This window comes from Carassius carassius, chromosome 17 (assembly GCF_963082965.1).
Source record: "Carassius carassius chromosome 17, fCarCar2.1, whole genome shotgun sequence".
In the NCBI taxonomy this organism is placed as follows: domain Eukaryota; kingdom Metazoa; phylum Chordata; class Actinopteri; order Cypriniformes; family Cyprinidae; genus Carassius; species Carassius carassius.
The window spans coordinates 13,114,790-13,126,960 of record NC_081771.1 but is presented as its reverse complement, the minus strand read 5'-3'; the positions used below and the strand labels follow the sequence as shown (position 1 = coordinate 13,126,960).

The 12,171-nt window shown below is 37.9% G+C and overlaps 1 protein-coding gene across 1 annotated transcript; it reads left to right on the top strand.

Annotated features, from left to right (window-relative positions):
- Positions 1-1,939: 1,939 nt before the first annotated feature.
- LOC132161142 (vasculin-like protein 1) lies at positions 1,940-10,972 on the top strand. The gene is made up of 11 exons (XM_059570959.1): positions 1,940-2,847; positions 4,505-4,618; positions 4,782-4,911; positions 5,002-5,324; positions 5,503-5,578; positions 5,690-5,886; positions 6,059-6,199; positions 6,849-7,004; positions 9,172-9,290; positions 9,726-9,828; positions 9,937-10,972. Exons 2-11 carry the CDS (start codon positions 4,559-4,561, stop codon positions 10,090-10,092), a joined length of 1,461 nt encoding a protein of 486 aa, XP_059426942.1. The 5' UTR covers positions 1,940-2,847; positions 4,505-4,558; the 3' UTR covers positions 10,093-10,972.
- Positions 10,973-12,171: the final 1,199 nt, after the last annotated feature.

The following is a 12,171-nucleotide window of genomic DNA, read 5'->3' as shown; positions in this document are numbered from 1 at the left end:
TATATGTGGGTTATTATTTACTGAATGACATATCATAAATGTTTGTGCAAAATGGGAGTTTACTGTTTCAGTGATACCTGATATTATTGTAAATTTACTTCGCATAACTTCCACGATTCATATGTTTGCTTTGCACACATTAAGTACATTTTCTTGGAAAATGTCTATTAAGTTTATACACACACATTTGGTAATTTTTGCTTTACTTCATGTTGTGACGCGGCGAGCGCGCTGTGCTCTGCAATCGATTAACTCGCCTGTGCAGAAGTAGACAGGAACAAGCTAACGTTAGATGGATTGGCAAAGTCGGAACCAGTGTGATTAAAAAACACAAACAAAATACATAATCAGAAATACGACAACCTCCCAGCTGTCAAATTGACTTGACAAGCGGTGCATCACTGTCTTCGATTAACTTATTGGGATAGACAAGGGATCAAAAGGTAAGTGTCTATCGAAATATTTATTCAGTGGTTTGGTGTCGAGAGGGAGCCATTTTACAACACTTTATTTCTGCTCGGAATGCTAGCTTAGCCCAGCTCGCGCCGTGGCTAAAACAACACGCATTCCGTCACGACACGAGCCCGAGTCGTTACAATTCACCCTTATGTTTCCGTCTAATAATGCCTAAAAATTTCTTTGCTCTAAGAGTTTGAATTTAAACGCTCAGCGTGGACTAAAATGTTTCTGCACATATTGAATGGCCTTCTGTGCTAACAGAGCCGTGCTAGCGAGTGTTCAGCAAGTAGAAAGACAAATAAGTATTTACTCCTAGTTCGTTATAGTTTGTCAGTAATTTTAACTCCCATAAGCTCCAGAACGTGTGGTTGAGCATATTAAATATTAGTTTGCAACTATCACGAATATATTTTAAAATGTATTTTAGTTTGTGTTCTGCAGCTAACTCTTTGCTAGTTATACGCCAGCTTTTAGTTTTCCTTCACTTTACTTTTAACTGTTTTGCATTATACAAATAACTTGTTTATCTTACTGTAACGTTAGCTAGACCATTCACGTCCGTGAATCGATAAATTACATAAAAAAAATCCATTGACAAAGTGATGATTAGTCATGTTAAAAGTGTACTTCACTCAAAAAAAAAAATGTATTTTTTGTCAAAATTTACTCACTCTCATTTTATTCCAGACTTACATGATTTGCTTTATTCTGAGGAATAGAAAAATAAATGTTTGGCAGAATGACAGTATCAGACATTATACACTTTAACTCTTTTTTTTTCCATGCGGTAAAAGTTAAATGACTAAACAAGAGATGTCATTTTGCCTGTTATCTCAATTTGTATTCCTCTAAAAAGGGAAAAATTAAACAGATTTTCAATATAAGGAAATGAGTAAATTACGGCAAGAATGTTATTTATTTTATGAATTAATAATATTTTTATTGTAATAAAGTATCAGTTTAAAAATTGTAACCTGTGAAGGCAGCTTATTGTGCTGACCAAAAAAAAATTGGAGGCATTTGCAGATCGCATGCACTTTTCTTTTTTTAATTTGACAAAGTGCTTTGTGACTTTTTTTAAGCACAGATATGTTCAAATATATTTCCAAATATAGTCTCTCAGTTTGAGATAATAGAAACTGCATAGTTTATACATAACTATTATCTAAGATAACATCAAGGAAAACATCACTTAGAAAATTTTAGACTTAAGTACAGCATGTCACCATGAAAAGTATTGTTTGCTGGGTGATCAATCAAATATTTCTTGTTTTACAGAGTTGGTCTGCAGATTATTTGTGAAGATCTGGAGGAAGAACGAACTGTTGGATTTGTGCTTTTCAAGAGACCTGAGATCTCCTAACATGCAATAATACAATCTGGAGTACACCTGTTGTTTCTCATTGAATGTTCAAGGTTTGCCTGCACCTGGGCACTTGTGTTTTGGTTTCACTGAATTACCAATGCACGGTACACCACTCTGGCTCCAAGTTATTCACCTGAGGAAGCTTCTTTGAATTTGATGAACTGGAAGGTTGGAAGTGTTGTTAGAAGTCAAATCATATTTACTATAAGTTTTTTCGGCAGCCTGACGTGATATTGGTTCACCAGCCATTTATCAACCATATGGGGCGAGAATTAAAGATGTCAAGTTTTCATGGTTTGGTTCACTGAATCATCCAAAGTATGAGCTGTTGAAAGCGAAAGCAATTCTCATGACTTTATAACATAAAGCACTTCTAGCTATTGTGATGTGACAAATCAGCCCCCCCTCCCCTTTTCGCTCTGACGTAGCACCTTTGCTGTTTTGATGAGGTGAAAATATTCAGATCACCACTTTGTGCAAAACAGCTTTGTGTGGTACAAACCCACTCTCCATTTTTTATTGCTGTGTGTGTCCTCAGCCGAAAATGAGTGCGTAAAGGAGCTTCTGAGTGTCAGAGCAGGCACGACGTGCTGCTACCACAAGCACCCAGAATAAGGGACTGGACAATCCAAGACTCAAACAGTTTCTTTTCAGAACCCCTCGGATTTGCTTAATTTGTATCCAGTCGACCTGAATGCACGCAGTCATCGTCAGTGAACTAAGGGTGTCGTGGAGAGTCACTCTGGCATTACTGATCAAACACATCCTCTGTTCTTCCGCAACTACACTCCACTGATCAAGAACAACACGTCTTCATCCCTTCCGTCACCTTACAATTTTACCTTGGGCTGCACAAGTTTCACTTCCTTCTCCTTCTTTGCACCATCCTGTAAACTGGAGTTTGTCTGTGACCATTGCGGTTGTCCTGAGGCTACAAAGCCTGTGAAAGAGTGTTGGTTGGGCCCTCTACACAGATACAGCCAAGGACAGGGCCATCGAACTACAGAGCCTTTGTCTCTGGGGTAAGAAGCCACAACATTTAGCTGGAACTTTCCTTAGTATTGATTATTTTGTACTTTGAATGAGTTATCACTTATGTAATGGAATGTGAGATTTGCCGTTAAGTACAATGTTAGTTCTTGTTGAGTCTATGTAAATACAGACAATCATATCTAGGCCAAGAGAGCCATAAAAAAAAAAGTGTTTTTTGTTTTAATGTTTAACCTTGAAACTTCTAGATAGTATTTACAAAAGACATTACTTTTCTCGTAAAATTGGCAGGAAATGAATATCTTTGTTGAAAATGCATGGCATAGATCTTTTTGTGTTGTTCGGTTTTTAACTTCATAATATTTAAATCACTTTTTCATAACTTGATCTTCTGGTGAAAATGACAGACTTTTCTCCGGTAACATGTTGTTCTTCTCCAATTATTTGGTCTGTTTAAACTTCATCCCTCCACATTCAAGTGGTTTTCTGATTGGTTCAAATGTGTGGACCAGCTCCTTCATTCTGTACAAAGAACAATGGACAACTTTTTTTGTAATATCTGTCGAGCTGTGGGGCATATTTTATACATGGTATTCCAAAAATCATTAGTAGATTCTTTTATATGCAGATACTGTAAGCAAGCAATTTGGAGGTAGATATCCACAAAAAGGGTAAAACATTTTTCGCTTTCATTGAGTGTCCTGATCAGCCTGACTCTGCAACATTGGCTCAACCAATGATATGAGTTTCAGGGCAAGACTATTTGTTTCCTGACCTTTGTCTGTTGGGGGAATATTCAAAAACACTTTTAAAACAGTCATTCTTTTTGTATTTGTTGCTGGAGAAATGGCACTTTTCATTTTTAAAGTCAATTTTAAATCAAAATTCTTATTTTTATGGAACATTGCAGCATTTTAATATACGATTCTTCCATGTTCATCTTTATTTAAAAAAATTAATATCCCCTCTGTAATCTTTAATCAAAAACATTATCTCCTCCTTGCAACAATATCAAGGATGATGACGTGTCTTCTCAGCAAATGGGCAATAAAGTTATCCAATGGCTAGACGAGTTTCAAAACTTCTCCTCCACCAACTTGCCACTCCAGTGTTTCGTATAAATTAATTTATGTGTGGCGCCCCACAATATCAGCACTGACCTACACAAATAGATTTTCCAAATTGCATTAACTTCACTGAGTAAACATGAGCACTTTACATTTTAAAATTAAAACGTGGTGCGGGTGATTTATACAAATTGATTTTTTAAGGGAACCCACTATATCATATATCAGTGCTGCTTTGTTTACAGCCACTACCGGGGAAAACGCTATTTCTTCCTCTTAAAGCACCTCCTGCTGACAGAGAATTAATTTGCATTTTCAGTAAGACCATCTGCTGTTTTTGTTTTATATATATATATATATATATATAAATCTTCTTCTTATATGACTATATAACTTATAGCAAAGTGTAAGTCTGTGGGAAACACTGCACTCATATTCACAATCACAGCAATTACCAAACAACAATGATCCAATCAAATTGTCCTACCCTTTTTGTATTTGTCACAATAGGAAATAAAAGATAAGTGTCCTTTTGTTGCAAACTTTAAATATGTTTGGATTAATGTGAAGTACTTGTATTAGTAGACTGTAATGATGTGATGTTTGTTGCTTGGATTGTCAGTTCAGGCCATGAGGTTTGATGCCTCCATCCACTGACGGGAGACACTGGACCTAAATGGCGCAGCATGACTTTGTTCCTGCCTGGCTTAACTTCTCCACGCCTCAGCCCGCCAAGGTATTGTAATGGATTGTTGACTTTGTATTGACTTTGTGCCTTTTATTTGAATTTTTTTATTCAGGACAGGCCACTCCTCGTTCTCTTGAGCCTAATCATTCTTTTCTAAAATAAGCTTTTTAAAGCTGAAGCTGTCTGTTTAATTTGCGTTTGTGATTTTTAGTCCCCTGCTGCCCCCCTTGAAAAACATGGAGAGCACTTTCCCCGCGGAGACAGCCGGCCGGGAGTAAACCGCCGCAGGCACAATTCTTCCGATGGCTTTTTCAACAATGACCCACTAAGAGCACCTGGAGGTAGAGGAACACGCATCTAACCTCCTTTGCATGCAGAGTTAATCTGTTTCTTGTGTTGCCCTTTGTAATAGCTGTTCATTTTCTCTTCAGGTGATGGGTGGCAGCAGCCATCTCTGTTGAGGCATGACTCTGTAGACTCTGGTGTTGCGAAGGGGAGTCAGGGGGGATTGGGAGGCGGACCAGGGTGGAAGGAGACCCCCAGCTGGCATGGGGCACAGAGGGGCCAGGAAGGTCCTCACCACCACCACCACCATGCTCGGCATATCAAACGTGGTGGAGGCGAGAGGGACAGACAAGGGGATCACCGACAGCGTAATGGAAATTTTCATCCACGCAAAGGTGGCCCATATCAGGACAGATATTCTGATGAGGAGCGCAATGATGACAAGCTCAAGTTTGTTGATGAGGATTTTGTAAGTGTTCTTTTCCTCTTGAGTTTGTTTACTTGTGTAGTGAGGTCACACCCCTGCCAGGCATGAGTTAACTGGTTATGTCATTAGAGAGGTTCAGTTCTGTCATACTTTTCATGCCTTTCATCAACCAACTGCATAGTTAGTTTGCATTCATGATTTGTCTTCGTGCGAATTTCAGCCCTCCTTGAACCCAGAGACAACTGGAAAGCCAGCCAGTCAGGCTCGTGCTGTTGGGACTCCGGCAGGAGTATGGGGTAAAGTTGCTTTCATTAATAAAATCACCTTCTTCTAGCTGCATAAAAATCTAAATACAATGTTGCATTTATTGGCTTGTTCTGTAAGGTTTTTTGCAACTTGTGTTACAGAGAATCCCCCTAGCGCTAAGCAGGCTATGTCTAAGATGCTGGTCATTAAGAAAGTGTCTAAGGAGGATCCCAGTGCTGCGTTTTCAGCTGGTTTTGCTAGTGCTGGTCCTCTGCCCGCCAATGGTTCTAAAGTCTCCATCTCTGGACCCAGTGTCTACAAGAATCTGGTCCCCAAACCTGCCACTGCCCCCACCAAGGTATTAAGCCGATGGATCTGAAAATAGTTATTATGTGAAGTATGGGATTTGATATACAAGCGTATTTTGTCCCATCACTTAAAGTGAAGACTAGACTTTTTTTTTTTTTTTGTAATTGGGCAGTTGTGTAATTTTCCATTTATGAATTAAACCTTTGTCTTCCTTTTTATAGCCTGGGCCATGGAAACCCAATGGAAGGGAAACTAAAGTGGGTTTGCATTTCTCTGGACGGGATTCGGCCTTCACCAGCCCAGTTTCTGTGACCAAACCTCTGACACCCGTCAGTGCACCTGCCCATGCCACTTCTAAAGAGGTAAAATCATGCAAGTCTATTTTTTTTTTCTCCATTAATCAAGCAATGCATACACTGTCCAAGATGGTTATTATTTCTACAATAAATAGGCCTTTGGTTACACTGTTAATGTCCAGTTCTCAAAATTAATTACAACCTTTGCCTTATTAAACACCTAATTTGCTGATTATTAATAGTTAGTAAGGGCTGAGGTAAGATGAATGGATTTAAAATATTTCCATGCAGAATAAGACAGTAATATGTGCTTTATAAGTTCTAATAAACAGCCAGTATGGTAATAATGTGCATGCTAAAGTGTTACCAGACCTTCTAAATTCCTTTGTCAGTAAGGAACTAGTACCCAACATTCTCAGAAAATATTATTGTTGTTGGCTTCATTTCAAAGCAAATGCTTTTATAATATCATTGTGTAATTCAGCCATTTACAAAACACACAAACAGATGGAAGTTGGTTAGAAATATTTACAAGATCTTTCTCTTACAGATCTGTCTCTGCACTTCAGTATTCTGTTATTCATCAAACAAACGTTATCATGTTTATCCATAGTAAAACATCAATAATCAACTCTGCTGCTTAACCAGCATTTTCTTGTGTGGAATTCAGTTTGTCTCTCTCTCTCGCTCTCTCTCGCTCTCTCTCTCTCTCTAGCCGCCTTCCAGCACTACTCCTCCCATAGACATCACCCCCTCACGGCTAAAGCTGATGCGGCGCAGCACAGACCGTAAGAGTGAGTTCCTGCGTGGGCTAAAGGATGAAAGAAATGGGGATGTGAGTGACTGCCACAGCCCAGGAGCTCCAGTAGAGGTGCAGATGAATTCATCTATAATCGGTTGCATTTTAGGTTAATTGGTTTTCCATTATTTGCTCCGTTTAAGATGATCTAGAATTTGCTTATTAGCAGATTTGGAGATTTCCTGCTTTTATCAGTTCCAAATCCACCTACAGTGTTGTCAATAGATTAAAATTTTGGGGTTAGAAAGTTGAATTATGTAATATATAAAAATCATTTTCATCTGTTTTGTTTTTCAGCATTATATAGCCATCAGTAGGGGTGGAACGGTTCACGTAAAAAAATAGAACGGTTCTCCACACACGGTCCGGCACGTACTAGGACTGCAGTTCAACTTAAATCTGACAACACATCTGTAATATGATTTGCTATAAATAATACGTAAAACAAACAGGGTTCGGCTAATGCATGTTTCTGTTGATGGATTCGCATTCTGGCTTCCCTATGCATTACAACAACTACAGCTATGGAATTCACTGTTTTTCAATGCGAATGCTGTATGCTGGAATATGAGCACAGTCATTTATTCCGTCATCACCCAGGTGCTGAATAGAGCGTGTGCACAGGTGAGACCTGAACAGCACATGCTGATATCTCTGTTTAAACTAAACTCATTTAAGCTTTGCCAGTTTAAACATTTAAGAGCCAGAGGATGTGAGCTCACGCACCCAGTGAGAAGATTTGTGCGTGCGCTCATCCAAAGTGTGCAAACCTGCGCCTCAGAATGCACGCAAATATTAAGCTCTCTCTGAAGTATTGTTTAAAAATACGAATTCACACAAAAATTATGTCAAAATGCCCGTCTTGGTAAGTATCCTAGTATAGCAGACATAGCCGACTGAATGTACGTACAGTTTCTTAAAGTGACAGCACTTTCTTAATATTAATCAAACCGCAAAAACAAAGAAACTGAATACCTTTTGTATCTTTAATAAAATTAATCTTTAATTTATACTGTCAAATATGCAATGCTGTTTCACATTTCATTACTTTATTCCATTTCTGTACCTAAAAACGAATGCCTAAAAAAATTTAAATATGAAAATCACTGCTTATTTTATTTGTATCTTTACACTCTTGTATTTATTTGTACTGTTGCTTGTAGGTAATAGAGGGTTTCTATTTTTTATTTACTTATCTATTTTATTTTTTTGACAGTATAATACCGAACCGTACCGAAATGTGACACTAAAACCATGATACAGAACCGTGAGTAAGTTGAACCGCTCCACCCCTAGCCATCAGCAACCAGATTTTCAAAAGAGATGCATAGGTTATTGCTTTTTTCCATTATTTCAGTAAGTTTAGCAGACAATTTACAGATTAGTACAACCTTAAAGGGGTAGTTTACACAAAAAAATTTAACTTGATGTTAATCTGCATACCCCAGGGCATCCAAGATGTAGGTGACTTTGTTTCTTCAGTAGAACACAAACTGAGATTTTTAACTCAAACATTGCAGTCTGTCAGTCATATGATGTAAGTGGATGACAATCACGACTTTGAGAGTCATAAAACATTGTCAAAAAACCAAATTAAACCCTGCGGCTCTTGACAATACATTGATGTGTAAAGACACAAATTGATCGGTTGTTTTTTAACCTCTGATTTTCACTGCAATGTCAACTGTCCTAACGCATTCGGGTCTTCTTCTTCACCCTGCATGTGAGGCGTCATCGTAATGTCTTGATTTATGGCAGATCACAGACTTATAAGTGCATTACTGCCACCTATCTCTCAAGTGGACCATTGACACTCCTAATTGAGATTGTAGATTGTGTCAATGGTCCATTTGAGAGATAGGTGGTGGTAATGCACTTATAAGTCTGCTGTCTGCCATAAAGCAAGAAGTAAAAAAACTATATAAATACTATTCAGTTACTTGCACAGAATGATAGTTTTGTGACTTTAAACATCAGCCGCAGGGTCAAATTTGGTTTTGTTTGTGTATATTTCGTGACTCTTGATTCCCATCCACTTACATTATAGGACTGACAGACTACTAAAACTACTAATACTATTTAAAATTTCTGTTTGCGTTCTACTAAAGAAACAAAGTCACCTACATCTTGAATGCCCTGGGGGTAAGCAGATAAACATCAAATTTTCGTTTTGGGGGTGAACTATCCCTTTAAATTTGTGTTTTCTGAGGCTTCATTTGTGGATTATCTTTGTATTTAGGGAGAGGGATGTATCCCAGAACCAAAGGAGTTTGAAGAGAGTCATGAGAACGGCATCTCCCACTCTCTCAGTGACTCAGACCCAGAACACTTGTCCAGCTCTCTGGAAGCAGAACACAGGTCAAAGCAACCAATTCAACACATTCTCCTCCATCAGACACGTATAAGCTCACTTACAAATTCTAGTTAGCTGCCTACATGAGCAAATGTAGCCTTCTATTAACTTAAAGGTGTAGTCCACCCAAACATGAAAAATCTGTCATCATTTACTCACATTCATGTTATGCACAAAAAAGATGTTTCAAAGAATCTTGGTAAGATTAGGTTTCCATTGACATGTATGGACAAATAAAATATAATGAAAGTCATTAGAAACTGAAACGAAACGTTTTACAAATAGATTTTAAGGTCACCAGAAAAACAAAATTGAAAGGACATGAGGTTAAGGAAATGGTGACAGAATTCTCAATTTGAAGTGGACTATCCTTTTAAATGGTGTGTAGCAGGTGACTGATTTGGATTGTTTGGATCACACATGTGGATCCTCTATGACAGGTTGCTGAAGGCAATGGGATGGCAAGAATACCCAGAAAATGATGACAACTTCCAGCCCCTCACTGAGGATGAACTCAAAGAGTTTCAAGCTAAAACTGAACAGGTATGGGAAATGTAAACCATTGTTTGCTTATTCTTTGTTTAAATTGAAGTGTATCCTTTGTTTTGTTTCATTTCCTTTGTGCCTGAATATATGTGTGTTTGCTCTCAGATGAAGAAGATTGGTCTGGGACGTAACGGTGTGCTCTTGAAGCCACGTAGTGTGACCCTGCTTACCTGGAGGAACACCCCTAACCCTGGCCTGGAAGAGGGCTCTGAATCTGAGACGAGCAGTAGCAGCCAGACCTCCGATGATGATGATACCTAATGTGGCTTTAAACACCCCTTCCACATTTCCCTTTCTCTCTTTCACTTAATCTGTCTGCTCCATCACACCCATTTGTTTCAAGCTAAAAGAAGAAGAGAGAAAAGATTCTTTTCATGGACAAGGAACATCGGTCATATCCCAGGCGGAGAGGAAAAGAGTTCACTTGTCAACTCGTAGGCAGTCTTTTGTTTGACCCCCACCCCTCTCCTTGTCTGCATTTTGTTCTTTATCCTGAACTAGAAGTGTCAAAGAAAGCCACACAACACTCTCCACCAGATCTTTTTTTGTTTTTGCTTGGGGAAAAAAAAGACTAATTCATAATAACACCAATTATAACCGTGATTTAACGTGAAATATGGCATCATCTGAATGTTCTATAAAATGGCTTTTGACACCTTTCTAAATTTTTTGTTTTTTTTCCTTTTCTTAAAAACAATTCGTAGCATTAGTGTTAAGATGAAACAATCATTGTCAATCTTCCCAGTCCCTCATAGAAATGAACTCAAGCCAGTCGTCCCTGCAGCAAGGAAGAACTGAAGCAACACTGAATGGACTCTCACATGCAGTCTGGCAGCTAGAACATTACTCCATTTCTGGCTCCAGTTCCAGCAAACTGCTCATTTTCCCTCTTTTCTTTCTGCAGAACCATACTAATATACCTGATTTCATATGTCCGCCGAGTACATGTGAGAAAAACTTAAAGGATGTTTAAAAGTTAGATTTGAAACCTAGCTTGTGGAAGAGTTTGTCAGGAACTGTTTTTTTTTTTGAATAAAGGTAATGTTTGGATGGAAGGGTCTGTTTTATATGCTGCGTTCTGGGAAGCTAGGCGAACATACAGATGTTCAGTTCACTGAGGTTGGGTTATGTTTAGGAAAAATGTATGTTAAAAAAACACAGTTTTCTTTCTTGCCCATGTAAGTTGTAAAACAGTTCTTTTTTTCCTTCACCTTAAAGTTTTTTGATTTAAACCATACTGAGATTCTGAACATTTCAGAGTTACTCTATAGAAAGCATTTTCATGCTTACAGAAATAATGCTGTGGCAATCATTTTCAATAGCTTTACATTCATTGCATGTAGACTGATAAAGGGTATTTAATAAACAAGTAAGGCCAGATGAACTTACTCCCTCACAAACCCTAATAAAATCTACCCAATGGAATAGAAAGCATTAAACATTATTGGGCTTATGTGATGTTTAAAATGACTGAACTTTGAGCGATTCAGTAAGATGGCTTGCACGCTTTGTTCTGCTTTGTTGTTCTTTAAACAGTTCATTTGAGGTTCATTTTGGACGCTCGGTTCTATCCCTGCTGCTGGCAGTGAAGTAGAGATCCATCTTTAAAAGTTCTTTGTTTCATGAGGGACTGCTGGTGTAAATTGTGCATCTCCTTTTTTTGTACCTCGTTTTTGCTGATAGGGTATAAAAATTGCTTTATCACAGATTTAAGTTTCTTTTTTAATTTTGGTACAGCTGTAAAAATTCCCAAATAATCCCACATAAGAATTTTTTTTCTTCTTCTTTTGTTTGCATTATATTGTTTCTGCAGCCTTGATATTCAGGGTGGATTGTAAAAAATATAAGAATAAAAAATTGTGAGTTTTGGAAGATTATGATTATTTTGATAACGTTATTTACAGCTTTGAGAAGATAAAGGGTGTCATGTATGGGTCTATCTGTATGAGACGAAGCAGACATAAACTACTGCATCATAATGAAAAGATCGGAGATAAGAATTGTAATAAATATTTTGCATCAGTTTGCCAAACATGTCCAGCCTTTCGTCTTATGCTGAAACACTTGGGAAACTTCTTCATGTTTTAGGAGGGCAAATGGTAATGTTCAAAATATGCATGCAAAGTATAAAAATAAGCATTTAAAAACTGAAGGGTTGGATTCTTCTTGCTATAATCTCATCCATTTTTCACCACTTCCTTTTTCCAAGGTGATTAACCAACAAACTTCAACCTACAAAACTATACCTACCCAAAAGATTTGATTGGTAATCAAAGTAATACAGTAAGTGTAAGTAAAAATGTTTCCATTGGCTAGCTGAAGGAAAAGCGACATCATAAA

Bases quoted from the DNA above. Each gene is read 5' to 3' on its own strand.
- LOC132161142 (XM_059570959.1), top strand. From the start codon at position 4,559: ATGGCGCAGCATGACTTTGTTCCTGCCTGGCTTAACTTCTCCACGCCT. The intron at 5,579-5,689 runs GTAAAGTTGCTT...CTTGTGTTACAG, and splicing joins GACTCCGGCAGGAGTATGGG to AGAATCCCCCTAGCGCTAAG. The intron at 9,829-9,936 runs GTATGGGAAATG...GTTTGCTCTCAG, and splicing joins TTCAAGCTAAAACTGAACAG to ATGAAGAAGATTGGTCTGGG.